The sequence below is a fragment of the Falco naumanni genome, chromosome 9 (assembly GCF_017639655.2).
Source record: "Falco naumanni isolate bFalNau1 chromosome 9, bFalNau1.pat, whole genome shotgun sequence".
NCBI lineage: Eukaryota > Metazoa > Chordata > Aves > Falconiformes > Falconidae > Falco > Falco naumanni.
In genome coordinates, this window is record NC_054062.1 from 8,579,477 (window position 1) to 8,596,473 (window position 16,997).

At 49.1% G+C, this 16,997-nt stretch overlaps 1 protein-coding gene across 5 annotated transcripts in view; it reads left to right on the top strand.

The window, feature by feature from the left end:
* VAV2 (vav guanine nucleotide exchange factor 2) overlaps window positions 1-16,997 on the top strand; it is a 148,969-nt gene that overhangs the window by 113,851 nt on the left and 18,121 nt on the right. For 3 of the 5 annotated variants that reach the window (XM_040606757.1, XM_040606753.1, XM_040606754.1), the window contains exons 5-12: window positions 5,816-5,918; window positions 7,580-7,594; window positions 8,275-8,373; window positions 9,853-9,921; window positions 10,552-10,652; window positions 14,228-14,327; window positions 15,658-15,753; window positions 16,347-16,415. In XM_040606757.1, the coding sequence (XP_040462691.1) occupies window positions 5,816-5,918; window positions 7,580-7,594; window positions 8,275-8,373; window positions 9,853-9,921; window positions 10,552-10,652; window positions 14,228-14,327; window positions 15,658-15,753; window positions 16,347-16,415 (652 nt within the window). The remainder of the gene's footprint in view (window positions 1-5,815; window positions 5,919-7,579; window positions 7,595-8,274; window positions 8,374-9,852; window positions 9,922-10,551; window positions 10,653-14,227; window positions 14,328-15,657; window positions 15,754-16,346; window positions 16,416-16,997) is intronic. The other 2 variants (XM_040606755.1, XM_040606756.1) reach the window with 1 other exon arrangement.

Consider the following 16,997-nt stretch of genomic DNA (forward strand, 5'->3'; position numbering starts at 1 on the left):
CATACTTAACGTCTAACCTGAATTTTCTTTGCTGCCACTTAAGCGCTCTCCGGTTATTTCGTCTCATTAAATTTATGAGAGCAGTTAATCCTGGTCCTCTTTGCAGCACCAGAACCTTCTTTATTATGAACCTTCTCCACTTCACGGCTCTGTCCCTCTGCACTGGCACGAAGCCCGGCAGGCTCGGGTGGATTACATGTAGAGTGGCTTTTGGGTGGTTTGGTAGCTATTTGAAGAATTCAGTCAGGCAGAAGTGCCGCGAATGGTTTGATATAAAACATCTAATTTGCGTAACTTTTACCTTTTTTCCCTCCTTTAAAAGCAAATTGCTTTGAGGGGAGAGGTTGTAGTGTTGCAAAATGGACAGAGAAAGTGCTTTAAGCAAAGCAGTGCCCCACCAAACCCTGCACTGGAGCTGGTGTGTGCCCCTGGGGGGGGCTTTGTCCCACAGGTCGGTGTCCCCTGATCTTGTTTTGAGCCACAGCTCACTGGGGATTTATCCTCAAGGAAAGTGTTGGGGATAGTGGTGTATTCCCAAACCTTTCATCGTAGGGAAGGGTAATTGCGGAAGATCTTCTTTCTGGCCTCAATTTCTCAAGCGATGCAACTCCTTTGGGCACGGACTTTGCCAACAACCTGTTTCCAAGAACTGCTTGTTGAAGTTTCTCCTACTTCTTTCACTGCTGTCACCAACATTGCCTCCTCGTATCTTCCAAAATAGTGATGTGATCAGCAGAATTTCTCAAGTGCGTTAAAAAAGGTAATGAATAGAAGAGCCAAGGTGAGATGATAAGTTAGCTGCCACTTTTCTCATTATTTTTGCTGTGTTGGAAAACCCACGCACTCCAGCCAGTGAAATAAATGGCTCCATGGTACAAGGCACTCAAGCCATAGCACTTGTAAACGTGTCTTTTCTTTGTTACCAGTAAAGATTTTTATATGTCCTGCTTGTGCCATTTCTAGGATCGTGTTAGTTGCTATAACTGTGTGAAGCTCATTCTTGGGATTAGAACGTTCCACTTTGAATGGGGAACCTAAGACCTGAGTAGGAGAGATGGCAAAATGCTTCTTTTTCTATTTCCAGACGCATGTCTCCGTCCAAGTACAATCTGGCTATTTAAAACCCTGCAAGATCTCGAGTCCAATGACTGCACATCTTGCACTCCTTCACCCTGAAACCTAAGCCTGCCAGATGTGCTGCAAATATAGGGCTCTGCTTGTCCTCGGCTGACGGAGACGGTGAATGAGGGGGTTGGTCGGATGAACCGTCTATTTATAGCTCAAAGTGCAGAGTAAGAATAAGAAAGTGGAGGATTACTGGGACAAACTGGAGCCTCGAAGCTGCTGGGCAGCTGTCTGGGAGACCCTGCAAATGCATTTCCAGCCCAGACCCAAGTGCAGGCTCTGAGGGCTTCTGGCTCTTAACCTGAGCCACAGGGTTGGACATTTGGGTTTGTCTTTTGGTTGTCTTCTTTTAGCTACTTCTCTCCTCCTCCTCTTTCTGTTGCTCTTCCTGGTAGTTCTGGCTTTTTCATCAGCGGATCGAAAGCAGTTCTGTGGTTTGGATGGGTTTTTTTTGGTGTGGTGGGTTTGCCCTGAGGGCCTTGCTTGGGCTCATCCTTGAATTCTTGAGTCTGGTACAAACTCATGAGCTTCCCAGAGCAGCTTTTAGGGATGAAGAGGTCCTTCAGTAGCTCTCAAGACCCTCAGAGCTTCCCCGCTTACCCTCTTTATCCAAGGTGTCATTGCACACATGATGTACAGCATTCCTTTAGCATAGCAGACCTGCTGCTGGTTATTTATTGGGGCATCACGGACCGTCTGTGCCCATCCCTTGGTGTGGGCTCATTTTCTCACAAAGCCCAAATGCAGACCGTGCCCTCTGTTTTAGCCCAGTGCTGAGCTCTGGAGGCCTGGTTCCCAGTGGTGGGAACAGTGGGACCAATGCCTTCACCCAGGGCGATGAGGTTCTTCCTCAAACTAACTCAACTTTGGCATGCTGTCTGGGGAGATGGCACCTGGAGGTGCCCGGGGGTCACGGAGGGACCCTGCCCTTCCCCAGCTTGCTCTTTCCACATCCCTCTTTGTCCCTTACTCCGAGGCAGCCGCCTGGCATCGGTCCCTCCGTCGCCCCTTGGCATGGCTGTTGCCTGCTTGGGAGGGCGTTTGTACAGCATGGGCACCGCCAGGGAGGAAGAGCTCAGCCCAGTTTTTGGGTTTTGCCTGAAATTGCCTTAGGTATGAAAAGCTTTATTCTTTTTGCTTTGAATGAGCTTTCCTGGCTAGGTAAGATGCTGCCAGCCCCTAGCTGGTTACATCCATCCTAATAACAGTAATTGCACATGCTGGTGTTAACTCTGAAGGGTGGATAAAATCCCCTTTCCTGAACCCAGAGCTGTCAATGAATCTCCTAATCCAGGCAGTAGATCATAGGCTCTGATACCCATGGGTAACTCGCAGACTCTGCTGCTTTTGTTGAAGGAGTAAATTGCCTTTCTCTGTGAAGAATGAGGTGAGGATCTGGCCTTCCTTGCTCAAGTTGTTCAGTGTACGCATGACATGCTTGGGCTGCTGAATTGATTGCCTCCCACAGCAGGGGACCGTGCTAAACATGGAAAATACCTGCCCCGCTTCCCCTCCCATTACGGCATTTAAAATTTAGCGTGTTCTTAGGTTGCCAGTGGCTAAAAAAAAAAATATCTCCCAATGCCTGTTCTCTTTGTTAATGATGGGGAGAGTGTGTGTTTTCAACTCTGACAGACAAATTGTGGAGAGTGATGAAAATCAATATGTGCAAAGCAGCGGAGTCAACAGCTGTACACGCACTGGCAAAGCTTGGCTGCTCGTGCTCTGCTCCGGGAGAGGCTGATCCGCACATTTTCCTGCTCTCCATAAACCTGGCAGCCTCTAGTGTTTCTCAGAGATGTCCTAGGAATGTGTTTGAATAAATAAGGGTCTGTTAGACAAAGGTATCATTGTTTTAATACCACCACGGCTGTTGGGTTTGAGCATCTCCAGTGCCTCTCACCGAAGCTCTGGAATGGAGGTGTCTTTCTAGATGGCCCCAGGACAAGGGAGCTGTTCCTGTGTGGCATGGCTTAGCGGTGGGCTTGGCAGTCCTGCATTAATGGTTGGAGATGATGATCTCAAAGGTCTTTTCCAACCTAAATGATTCTATGATTCTGTTTTTTGCCCAAGGCCAGAAATCAGAGATTGGACGGGCTTCTAGCAGTGTTGACGAGCAGCAGGGGCTCAGCCTGTTTATTAGAGCAATGAGAGTGGCGAGGTGCTGCAGGATGTGGCCCCACGTGATGGGTGCAGTGTTCCTGTCATATGGCGTCTGGGAGCTCTGTGGGCACATCTGCTGTGTTGCCCCTCAGAGGGCATTCCTGCCCCTTTCCTGGTGGCCCAGAGGAGCTCCAGGTAGGGTCAGGCTGGGCCAGGTCCGTGGGGCACCCATCCTTCTCCAGGCTCGGTCCAGGCAGCCTGTGATTTAGTAAAACCCCTTCAGCATCCCACGCTGCCACCTGGGTTTCTCATAGTGATGTCCTGGTGTGTGCCCAGCTGTGGTCCAGAGCTTGTGGCTGCTTGGGGGAGGGGAGAAAAGGAGGGCTTGTGCAGGCTGGGGACCCAGCAGCCACAGCCTGGGGGCAGGCAGTGCTGGGGTCTGAGGCTTGGACGTGGTGCCTGGGTGTGCTTGTGTGCAGGAGAGGAGGTCCAGGTGATGCTGAGGATGCGGGGCTTCCCGGGAACACCTCAAGATGCTGCCTTCTGCTCCTGCACGTAGCCCAGAAGAGTTGCTGAGTGCTGTCGCGGCTGGTGATGAGCAGCCGTCACACAAAGAGGGCTCAGCTCCAGCAGCAACGTCACCGCAGCACTCGCCGTGGTCACGTCACACCCAGCCGGGCTCATGCTCGTGACATTAACCCAACCATACGTTTCCTAACGACCCTCGAGCCAGGGAAATGATGTATGGAGAGACAGCCAGCAATCCGAGAGGTGCAGGCGGGAAGGGAAGATTAATCAGGAACTGGGAGTTACTCGCTTTGGATAAGGAGCGGAGCTGAGAATATAAATATTGGTACAGATAATAACGGTGGCGGCGACGGTTGGGAAGGGGAAGATGGATCACCAGCTATTAGTGGGCATTATTACAGCAGCTGCAATGCATCACTCTGGAAGAATGGGACAGATACATCATGCCAGTGTATTTATTTAAAATCCCCAAACTTTTATTAAATAAATCTGGTTTTAAAAATAGAAAGGGCTGTATTTAGAAAAGAAATAAAGCCCAGTTTTACAAGCAGATGTGTTCTGCTGTTCCATGCTATATACCACAGAGATGTCAAGTGTTACAGTTTGAGCACGATTTTACACCTAAATATATTTGTATGTAATTAATATCGATGTTGAAAGAGACAGCTCATAAAATATGCCAACGCTGCTTGATATTCCAGCGTTTCACACTGTCCTGATCCCATGGGGTTGACTTCAGTGGGAGCCTTTAGCAATCAGCACCTGTAGATCTAAGTGCTAAAATTATTATTGTTAATTGGTATTTATGAAGGGTTGAATTTTCAAAAGTGTTCTAAGACTTAGGAGCCCCTGGGGGGGGAGGTTTTAAAGGCTCAGATGACAATTAAATACTCACCTTTAAATACAATGGTGATGCCTTTAAAGCCTGTGCTTGCAGGGGCATCTCCTAAGTGATGTGACCAGTTCCAAAAATGTTAGGTTTTTCCCTGGTTAATTTATCTCTGATGTAAATATTGTTATTGGGCTCTGCTCAGCACTGGGGCTGGTGAGCATCTGGTGAGATTGCCTTATGGTGATCAGGAGAGTCTGTCTCCACCTCCTCTGGGAAATGTTAGATTAAACATCACCCAGTTGCCCATCAGGGCAGGGATTGTGCTTTGTGGGAGCCGGCGCATCACCCGGAGGATGGATCCAGAGCTTTTAAAACTGAATGTGATGCCTGTGGCTGGAGGTGGCTGCCTGGGCTGGATTGGCCACTGTGGCAAGTCCTGGCACAGCCCAGGGGTCGGCTCGACCCCGTCACGCTTCCCCCTCAGCGAGGCAGGGCTGGGATGCTTCTTCCTGCTGCATGGAGCCATCAGATGGTCGTTTGGTACCTGCTTAGTGCTGTACCTGCTTCTCCTGGGGGGAAGGGGGATGGTTTCTTTGGCATGAAGAAAGCCTTTTTGTGACAGAAAAGCAAAAGCAGACAAAGAGTGAGTGCAGTGCCTTACACAAACCAAATTCCAACCGGTGACAATTTATTCTCTAAGTATAATGTCGTTAAAGCCACTGACACAGGAGATGTTCCTTGCCCTAAAGCGGAGAGGCAGGGGATGCACAGGAGGCTGTGGGCATCGTCGGAGGCAGGTAGAACAGAACCTGGGCATGTGCAGCAGCTCAGGTGGTCCCACTGGGTGCTTTGCCGGCGGGTCCGTCTCAGCCGGGCCGATTAGCACTGAGCAAAAGCTCCGCAGGGGCCGAGCTGGCAGCCCGCGCTGGACTGGGCACCACGGGCGTGCTTGGCACGGCGCTCGGAGCGGCTGCTTGGCTGCCATCCCCGCTCGTGGCGAGCAGCATCGCGCCTTTCCCAGCCTCCAGCAAGCGGAAAGAGATGTGCAGTGGGTACCGAGCCAGGGAAAACAGAGACCATGGACTGAACGTGTCAGTGCTGTGGGCCAGGAAGATTTTCTTGTTGTGGTTATCCTCCCTCCTTGGTGCGAGAGCAGTTGTTGGTTTGATCAAGTGACGGTGAATGTATCCTCTTCTAAACGCTACATCACTCTCCTTCTCGTTCCAGCGAACATGATCTGGGCGAGGATATTTATGACTGCGTCCCCTGTGAAGATGAAGGCGATGATATCTATGAAGATATCATCAGAGTGGAAGTTCAGCAGCCCATGGTAACAATTTATATGCATTTTTAAAGCTACACCCTGATGGGGAGGGGAAGGGAGAGGATTCAATTAAATAAGTATTCACCAATGATAGGTGATGCTGCAGGGAAGCGAATCGCTTTGCATCGCTCCTTGAAACCAGACTGCCTCGTGAGTGGTAAAAATAAGCCGAGCTGGGTTGGCACTGGCCCAGAGGGGTTCTCTGAGGAGTTTCCCAGCCCATCCTGTCATCTGAAGGAGTTCAGGAGGAGGAAGGGAAAGGGAGAGCTAATAAGCCCTAAAAGATAAGCTAAAAATAGCAATTAGCTGCTGAGCCGAGGCAGTGTGTGTCACTTCAGCCCTTTCTGGGGAGGGGGAGCATGGCAGCTCTGCCTGCTCCATCAGCCAGATGTGCAGTCTCTGCCACGGGTATTTTTAGATCGGGACGAGCGCTGACAGATCGGTGCGTGGAGGATCCAGCACTTATTTGTGCCACTGCTCCCGCCTGGGTGTCTTGGAGCAGGTAGATATTTACAGTGGAGCTTTCTGGGGCAGCAGGGACCTGTGTGGCTTTAAGGACAAGCAGCCAACCCCATTAGTCACCTCTAAAAGCCTTTTGACGATGGGGAAACCAGAGTGTGTGGCATGCACAGTCCCGTGGAGGGACTTGCATGAACTCCAAGGGCTCTGGTGTAAATATTGTGCTCCGTGGATGAGCCAGGAAGGTGCTGGTGACCCTTGCATCTCCCCAAAGGTGCTCACAGCCACCCTCGCTACCTGTGTCCCCAGCACCGAGGAGGTGGGCTGCCCTGGCTTCTGCTGATGCAGAGCTGGAAGGGACCTTTCCACTGCAGTGTGACCTTCCCAGTTTTCTCCCACCCTCCGATATCTGCCACCCCCAGGCTTTGCTCAGCCTCTAATTACTGTCTCGAGCTGCAAACTGTAGATACCTCCCCGTAACAAAGCAGGATCGATGGACAAGTGCACTGATGAATTAAATGGGGGGCGTGCAGCTGTGCCAGCACCCCGCGGAGCGCAGCAGGCGAGCCGAGCTGTGCAGCACCGGTGCCTGCGCTCCCGTATCTCACCTCTGCCGGGCTTTGCTGCAAGTGGCATGAAGGCCATGGTGATGGTGGGTGAGGCATCTCATCCCTTCACGCCTGGTCTGCAGCCTGAGGAGCTCCCTGCACACCGAAAACTGGTCTGGATCAAGGAGTCAGGCACAAAACATTCCCACTGATCCTGCCAAAGTCCTTGAGGCTGTTGACAGTAGCAATGCCGAAGTCAGCCACCAGTGGTTTTACCGTCTTGCCATCAATTGCAGAAGCTATTTGGCCCAAGAACTGCCCCTTGGGAAGGTTTTGGTAGGAATTTCTTGCATAAATGGCAAAACCAGGGGGAAACTCCCACTGTTTTGGTGTCCAGCAGCTGGGTAGTGCAGGATTAGGGCCAGCGGAACTGGCACGTTTACACTGTTCCCTCCACAATGTTTTATGTTTTCTTGGACACCACTGAGCAGTGATGGAGTTGATGTCTCTGACTCCCTTTTCCCCCCTTCCCTGAGCAAAAGAGTTTATTTTTAATATAAGCATCTACATATCCATCTAAATGTTGGATTTTTTTTTAAGGTTTGTTGCAATAGCAAGTGTGTCATGCTAATTGGTTTCTTGTGTTTCTGCATGCTTCAGATTAGATATATGCAGGTAAGATGCATCGATTAAAATATTGGTTTCCATCCAGCTGGTAGGTCTGAGCTGTGAATTGCAAGGGGATGTACAGAGGGGGTCCATTCCTGTGCATGATCATTAAAACCCTGTTGCTGAATCACCTCCCGACTTCAGAGGCTGCACTGACAAGTGCAGCACCTCCCGACACATGTTTTCAGCTCTGCTTTACAGATGTAAGAGCAATAAAAGTGGCGCTAGGAGTTGGGGCTTTGAGAAAAGTGTGTATTATCAGATTTGACCTAAAATCATGAGAATTGGCAGCCCTAGCAAGGGATTTGCGTAAGTCTAACCTGTTATTTATGACCCACTTAGGCTCTGTTGTGAGTTTCATCTGAAGAAAAAAAAAAAATGGGGAAAACCAGGATTTAACTCTTTATTTATTCTTCTTTAGCTGATAGTCATTAGGTGATGCAGCTATAATAAATGCAAAAAGTGTAGTACTTGCCATGTTGAAACACGTTCAATAGTACAGCAAAGGTTCCTTCCTCATTTTATGGGATAAAAATGGTTTCCTTTAACATAATCCAGTAACAGTACTCTCCTGACTTTTCGAACTTGCGCTTGTTCTGAGCTTGCCTGGAGCTCTGCTCTGCATGAGCAGGTTGCTGGACCACTCTTAAGAGTATCTGACCACACATTATTTTTCCTTTTTCTAGAAAATGGGAATGACAGAAGATGACAAAAGAAATTGCTGTTTGTTAGAAATCCAAGAAACTGAGGCCAAATACTACAAAACACTTGAAGATATAGAAAAGGTAAGAACTGAGCCATCTTCTCTATACTGTCGCCTTCCACATCGTCACTTGATCTTGCATTAATCTTGCTGTATTAGTTCTCGCTGCGAGAGCTGACAGATGTGATGAGGCAGGATCGATGCATTCACATGTAAAATTGGAGAGAAGGGGGATCCAGAAAACCCATACTGACAAGCACAAATGTGCAGCCTGTGACTGCAGGAGCCAAACAGCGTGTTTTTTCTGATTACTGCCTATTGGAAATAGGCTGAAAACCATCCTGCTGTGTCCTCCCTACCCCAGGGTAAGAGACTCCCACTCTTCACTCAGCCAGGCTGGTCTGGCCAGTAAGAGCTGTGTTTGCAGTTATCTTATGGCTTCAATTGCCAGGGAATAATTTCTTTATTCTGGGTGTTTTTCAAAAGTGCTGAAGCTACGCTGACTTGTCATTGAAACTAATTGGATTAAAAATAACATTTTGCTGCTGAAATTCATGGGTTTTAATTGGTTTGGATAAATTATTGGTGTGCCTTTCTTTTAAATAAAAATAAAAACACCTCAGCAAGGTGGCAGAGTCGTGGATACGGCTGGAGCCTGGAGCTCTGAGGAAAACAGCAGGGATGAAGAACAATAGTGAAAACCAAGCTGCCATCCCTAATCATCCTAACGCTTTTGTTTCCTCCCCTTTTGCAATTATTTGCTTCTCTCTACTGAAAGTTCCCGCAAAGAAGCTGTGAGTGAAACCAGGCATGATGGAATAACATTTCTCATTTTCCAAGAAAATACCCAGATATACCCAGTATACATATATTGGATATATGTATCCAATAGTTACATAGTCCTTTATCTAACTAACCCTTGTCAGTCCAGAGGAAGAGTTAAATTATGGCTTTGCTATCCATTAAAAAAGTGGTTCTGCCGGTGTGTTATGGGTAGAGGGTCTTGTCTTCACTGCATCGTGTCAGGGTTAGTTGTAGTTACAAGTGATGCAGATGTTTCTATTAATATGTATTTGTTCAGAAAGGCATTTCCAATGTAATCACATCATCGGTGCTTTTTCAAGGGCGAAATCCTAAGTGAGATAATCGAAGAGCTGAAAAGGCGCTTCCGAGCGCTTCCCAACTGCAGCCAAGGACGGCGGCGAGGTGAAGAAGCTGCGTGCATTTAAATCCGCCTGCCGGATGGAGCAGGAGAGGGGGCTGTGCCCACACGTGGGTGGGGGTCTTGTCCCTTCCCACACCGTGAGGACCAAGGGGAGCTCGGGGGGAGATACACCCACAGGGATTCCTGGCTTCTGCTCGTGCCCCTGGCACAGCCCCGTCTTGACGAGCGCCTTGTTGTTCGTTTGCCTTTGCCAGGGCTTTAATTCCTTAAAACCTGGCTTCTCCCTGCCCGGGAATGTGCAGCTGGTGAAGCAGGGAAGAATGCCTCCCTTGCAAACAACCATCCTCATTCGCTCCTCTCCCATATTTCAATCCCTTTTCCATTTATCTCTTGCAGAACTACATGAACCCACTGAGGCTGGTGCTGACTCCCCAAGACATGGAAGCTATTTTTATCAATTTGGAGGTAACGACGTAGACGTTGTGGCTTAAATCTTTGTTCTTTTCACAGCAGCTCAGCCCTCTTCCTGTGAAGGAGAAGGCTTTCCGATTTCATGTTAGATTTGTGCATTCACCTGTAGATGTTCGGCCCTTCACGTGCCGCGGAGCTTGAATGCATTTAGGAGATACTCTTTAACACTCAGTTGTAGAGTTGGGGATTATATGAACTCTAGGTAAGAAACCAGTTTTATACAGAGGATGTTCCAGGGCTGGGGCTGTGTATTTTAGCTGTGCTTAGGGATGGTTTGGGCACACCAGGATGGAGGGATTGACCTCTGTGCTGGCTTGCACGGGGTCTGGGTTGGAGCCTGCCCATCTCCTCTGCTCCCTCCAGGCCTGCAAAAGGGATTTTAATACACATGGAAGTCCCGAGGCATTTATCACTGTATAACCTCTCGGCAGAATTACAGTCTTGCACTCTTGGCCGTTTAGGGCTGCAGGAATGACTTATTTTAAAAACAACTAAAAAGAGGGAGAAAAAAAAAAAAGAGGAGAAAATGACTGCCTGATTAAGTAGCAAATGTACATTTCTTTAGGCTCTGTTTGCCCACTTGCTTTGGATGTGTTTAAAGTATTGATTGTTTCTTCCTTTTAGGACCTAATTAAAGTGCACTTCAATTTCCTGAGAGCCATCGATGTGTCTATGATGTCTGGAGGAAGCAGCCTGGCAAAAGTGTTTCTGGAATTCAAAGAGAGGTAAAGGAAACCCGGTCGTCGGGCAGCTCCGGTTTGAACAGATACGGGTTAATATTTGCAGGGTCCCAGCTGTGAGCTGTGAACAGAAATGCCTGTCGCAGCAGACCAGTGTTGCATCCTCCGCAGCTAAATGCTCTCAGGCAGCTGAAACATCGCTCAGTGCCGACACTTAAGCAGCCAAATCCAACCCCAGCCGTGTCGAGTCGCCCAGGGGCAGAGCTCGGGCTGTCTCCTCTCTGCCCGACCGGGCTAAACCAGCCCGGGGGTGCTTGTTCCTGCAAGTCCGTGTCTGCGCCTGAATTTTGCTTGGTCGCAGCATCCCATGTCAGACTGGCTGTTCTGCAGGCTGAGTGTATGGTGCATTTACAGGGGTGTAACGGAGGGAGTAAAGATGGGAACGCTACAGTTATGGTGAGCTGGAGTGGGATAAAACCTCAGTCGCCTTCAAGGGTTTAGTGTAGTCTGCTCCAAGCAGCAGCAGGGCTCTGAGGGCTTGTGATGTAGTAGGATGACTCCTTTGCAGGGGAGACTTTGCTTGGGTTAGATCAAAGCGGTTGCTCACTCTAAAAACATTGTGTACTTGGCACTGCTCTTGTCCCGCACCTATTGCATGGTGAATAAATGTAAAAGTTGCTTTTGCAAGCATAATAGATTCTGTGTTTTGGCAGCTGCAGGCAGGAGTACCCCAGAACACACAGATAAGGTTAATAAAAGCCTTTAGTATCCTTAATACTAATCAAAGGCCTGATTCATTGTGGAATCGTGCCAGAGTGTTATTTCACTGTGATTAAACCAGTGTCTAGACACAGAAATGCCATTCAGAAGTCAATAACTCCAGAAATACCATCTGCATTAATAATACACTGTAAGGTCAGATATTCCATCATTCACAGCACCTCTTTTTAGAAAGGGAATGTTGTCTGGATTAAATAATAATAAAAAAATGTTTCCAAAGAAGAATGCAAATAATTTAAAAATACTTATAAAACTCACTGAGGTGATTTGGATTTTCTATTTCCTGGCTCCGCTCTGTGTGTGCTGGTGCCATCCCCGGGGCAGAGCTGTGCACGCAGGGGGCAGGGAAGGGACACGGGAGGCATCTTGGAGGTGACACTGCTCCCCCAGGAGATCCGCGTGGCTGTGCGGGAGCACGAGGCTTGCTTTTGGGCTGACAGCCTTTAAATAAATGTTTGCGATGTTTGCTTCTGTTAATGCGCTGGTGGGAGCATGAGGCTTGGTTTTGGGCTGACAGCCCTTAAATAAATGTTTGCTTCTGTTAATGTACTGGTGGGAGCTCAGCAGAGTGCTTGTAGCTGATGGGTTTCGTGCAGGCGGGTGACCAAACTGACTCAGTTCCCAAGGGAGTTTGCAAGCAACTTTTGGAAGGACCTAAAAGCTTTCCTGAGAGGTGAGGGAAGGAGCCAGATGGATGGCTGTGAGGTGGCGGTGGCAAATCTGAAGCTGCATTCAGCCCCTGGGGGTCCCAGGGACCTCAGCGCCGTGGGAAGCTGCTGCTCACGAGGAGTTCTGACCAGGAGAAGACCTCGAAACTGGGCTCTTGAGGATGAAGAGTCTGGAGCAACCTGATCTAAATATGGTCCTTTCCTACATCAGGAAGAACAATGATACCACATTTTACAGCAAGGAAATGGGGGTGCAGAAGGAGAAAGTGAGCTCACCTGGGGAGACCCACCAAGAAGGGAATGTGGACCTCCAGAGCACCTGCTTGGTCCCTGTGTATAAGACCTTCCTCCATCAACTGTATCTGTGACAAATAGCTCTCACTTCTTTACACATCCTCAGAGACATCCCGGCAGAATGATGTATTGCTCCTCCGCTTTGCAGGTTTGGTTTTGGTGGGTTGTTTTTTTTTTTTTTCAGAAGGAAATAGTTTGTAAATCTCTTTCTCTGAAAGCCAGAGGTTTGAATTTATGCTCCTGAAGCCTCTTTGAAACTCTCCAAGTGCTGGCAAGGTAGATATTATTGTGCACGTTCAGAAGTTGTCAAGGGGAAAAGGCAGAAGAATAATCTGTATTGGCTGCTGCTTCGCCGGGGACTGCAGCTCCCATAAATCTCTCTATTCACTTCCCCGTCGGGGTCCGAGAGTCCCACGTTTACAGAGCAACACCGGGTCAGGTGCTCCCAGATCGTCTCCATCAAGAGATGAGGTCCCGAAATAATGGATGAGTTGCAGCCTGTGATGGAATACGTGTCTTATCAGCAGCAATACAGCGAACGGCAAGGAAGGGGGAGGACAGCCCAGACCTGTCATGAAGGATTAATGAGGAAAGTGGAGGAAAAAGGGGGAATCCAGAGCAAAACTGCTCTGACTGTGTCCGGTGTTTAAATTTATAGCCCATGGTGTCTATACAGAACTTCACTGTGTTTCCAAAGGCTGTGACAGTCTTCTTTTCCCAAATTACACAGTCTTTTGATCTCCAGGTCCCCGTGGCCCATGCTGCAAGGAGCTTTCTAAAATGTGTCCTTGGATTTTAAGGGGATTTGAAGCCTCTCATTTTCTGATGAGGTGCGAATTATCATCACCCATATCCATTCTGGGCATGTCTGAAGAATCAAGATTTTCTTGCCTTCTTTCTTACTTGGTGAAATGTCTAGAAACCCTTGGAGAGAGGGGCACACATCAGCCACGGTGGTGGCAGTTTTATTTTGGGCTGTGAGGTGACTCAGGAAATGAAGGCTTTTGGGGAGATGAATACGTGATGCTCGAGCGGGCTGCCTTCAGAAATGCTCTCAGGAAGCGGATTTTTGTTGTCATTTGGTCTTGAAGCACGTCCCTGCTCTGCTGCATTCCCCAGCCCCAGTGCTAATACGGCGCAGCCAGAAAGCCGGCGGGTGGCCGTCGGGGCAGCATGGCGCCTGTCGAGGCATCAAGGATTTATGGTGGTGGTGTAGTTGCGAGAACAAGCTGACTTGCAGCCGAGGTGGGGTTGGATTGCAGGGGTTCAGCGCCTGCCCCCTCCTCACGGTTTCATTAATCTGCAGACCCTCGCTGGGGCTGGAGCCGTTCCCCGGGAGAGGCGAGCGCCAGAGGTGACCGGCAGCTTGGGCAGGGATGGGGCCCCAGCTTTTTGCTTTTCCTATGATTTGTTTCTTTTCCTATTTGGGCCATTGTACCGGGGATGCAGGTACCTCTTGTAGAGCCGCTTTGTGACCTGCTCTAGGAAAGTCTATCAGTGTAGAGCTGGGTTTCCCTTCGTTACAGCGATGCTCCGACAGCACAGCCCTTGGGAAGCAGTGGTTAAATGCATCCCGCTGGGGAGGGGAGAGATGAGCCATCACCTCTGGAAACAGGCTCTTCTGGCCACTTGGCCCTTTCTGCTCATCATGAGCCAAATCCACCCCCATGGGCTCCAGCTCGGGAAACTTCAAAAGATTTAAATGTTAAAAAGCCGCGCAGTAAAAGAGCGTTAATGCTTTTTCTAAGCAGTTATATAGGGGAATAGCTGTTTTCCTTGTCCTTTCACTGTATATAAGCATATATATATATCTTTTATAACAGGTTATAACTGCCAGCAAGTGTTTCCGATTAAATCTGTGATTTCCCCCCTCTCCAGGCTGCTGATTTACGGCAAGTACTGCAGCCACATGGAGTATGCCCAGAACACGCTCAACCACCTCCTGGCCAACAGGGAGGACGTCAGGCAGAAGGTGGAGGTGAGTGGGCAGGGAACACCAAGGCCAAGTGCTGCCCACCTCCCTTGTCATGGGTTTTGGAAGGAGCTGAAAATGGCGTGTTGGGAATGTTTGATTTAGCAAGAGAAGGGAATGATGTGGGCGTGAGTCTGTGCTGCCCAGAGAGGGAGAAAAGCTGGGGGGTATCTTGTCCTGAAGACCTGCTTGCCCCTTCATCTCCCTGCTATACATGCTCCCTGTCTTTCCTCCCCTGAGTTTGTCCAAGTTAAAACAAACCAGGTGACTTTATTTGCGTGGGACTGGCTGTGGACAAATTCCTCTTTGAGGCGTGCAGGGAGACCCACAGGCACCGAGCATCCCCAAGGCAGGAGCTGCGTGGCTTTCCAAGGTGACACGCAGCATCAGGGCAGCCAGAGGTGAACCCAAGTCCCCAGGCGAGTGCCCGGATTAGTCCTCTGTCCTCATTCCCCAGTGTAAAGGCTTAGTGTAAATAGGGGCTGATGCAGATATTAAGTAAATCAAAGGAGCCCCAGAAGGGATGCATTGTTTGAGCTGCTGTTTTTACCCTGCTTTAATTCCTGCTTTGCTCTTGATGCTAATCTGAATTTGCTGGGCTGTCTGTACACGTTACCTCATTTTCTGCAAACACTCTTTGATTTTCTGTGCAAAAGTAGCAACCCAATTCAGGGATAAAACTGCATTTAATCTTTAAAACGCGTTCTCCAGATCTTGCGTAAAGCCCCAGTGGCTGTAGCATCCAGTTGCTCCCGTGCTTTTCCTTTTTCTCCCTCTCTTGTGGCAGTTAGCTCATCTTTGGGGGGGCACGCGGGGGGTCTCAGCCAGCGCAGCAGAGGCACGTCTCTAAATGGGTCTGGGCAAAGGTAACGGTTGCAAAACTTCCTTGATCACATTAGCTCATCTTAATGACTTAATGCTTATCAGCGAAGCCGCAGCAACAGTCTGCGTGCTTGCTCCCAGCCCCTCGCAAATAAAATGCATTAGTTCGAGCCATCGAGGAGGTGAGTTAAGCTAATGTGTTTCATTTGACATTTCCCGAGGTCTGAGAGCATTCATGTGCTCCCCTAATGAGCAGTATCTCATTAAGCCGGAGGAGCTCAGTTGCATGAGAATGTCTGTATTTTAGGGTCCGGCCCCTGTGTCTTATTCCGTGATAACCTCTGTGGTGGGAGCGCTGACACCGGCTGGGTGCAGGCAGGGACCACGAGGTCATCAGAACTGAGTGTGCAGGGGCAAAACTGAAGAGCCACAGGACACTGGAGGGTTTTTCTGGGGGAGAAGCCCTTGTTTCCCCCCAGTGGCTTCACTGCTGATTTATTGATTTCTTTAATAGGAATGCACACTGAAGGTTCAGGATGGGAAATTCAAATTGCAAGATCTGCTGGTGGTTCCAATGCAAAGAGTTTTGAAATATCACCTCCTGTTAAAAGTAAGTGTTTCAGTGTTGGCACATCTCTCCAGCTGCCGTCCTCACTGTAGCATCGTTTGGCTTTTACAGTGCAGAGTGAATCATTGCCAAATGCAGGGTGAGGGGAGGGGGTTCCTCCTTCAAACGAAATAATTACTAGAGCTACTTAACACGACATAATATTTGTGCCATCTCTTAAAGTACAGTGACCTAGGGTAATTCTGCACTTGTTAGCCACAAGAGGCAGTTAATGAATATAAAATAAGCTTGCATATAATCTGATTATGTGTGAAATTCCTCCCGTCAACTCCATGTAACAGATCTCTCGAGCACCAGCCGCTTGGCGTGTTCCCTGTCCTACGGCTGCAGCCACAGTCGCCTGCCCCAACATCCCTGCCACCACCCCGGCGTCCCTGCCACTACCTTGGCATCCCTGCCACCACCTCGGCATCCCTGCCACCACCCCACATGCCACCACCCCGGCGTCCCTGCCACCACCCTGGCAGCAGGCAGCCATTGCCCGCAGGTCATAACCTGCTTGGTGCAGGCAGCATGTGGGCAGCTTTCGTAGCACCCCCAAGCTCCTTACTTTTATTTTTTTTTTTTTTTTTCAGGAGCTGCTCAGCCATTCGTCAGATCGGCCAGAGAAGCAACAGCTGAAGGAGGCTCTGGAGGCGATGCAGGTACAGGAGCATGAGAGCGATGGTGGGGCTGTGCTGGGCTTGGGGTGCAACGAAACGTGGGACCCCTCTGGTTCTGGAAAACAAAAACTTAGATGGAAAAACTTTAAACAGCCTGAGGGAAGGCACCATCTCCTCCTTTTGGACATGTGTGTATATCGATTGCCATTTGATGTGACTGCTTCGCAGCAGATCGGTAGTCAGCGCTGTTATCTTCCTCCTTAAGCAGCTGGAGAAGCTGGTATTTGTTGACAAGTTACGACTTTTCACTAATTACTGTTGTGCGTAGGGAGGCTGTGCCAGACTCGGCTCTTGTTTTTGCTAGGAGGGATCTGGAGGAACTCCAGATGTATCAGCAAGTTGGGAAGTATTGCAGGAACGGGAGCCTGTGCCTGTGTTTGTGCAGAGCATTGCCCATACGCTGTTATCCAGGTGCTGCTTGGGAATACTTTTATCCAAGTATTTTTTTTTTATTAAGAGGAAAATGTTCTCTGCACAAATGAAAACTGCTGGTGTCAAAATTTTCCTTTGTTTAAAGTTTTCGTGAGCTTTCAGCTGAAGCCCCCAAGATCTCAGGAAAACCAT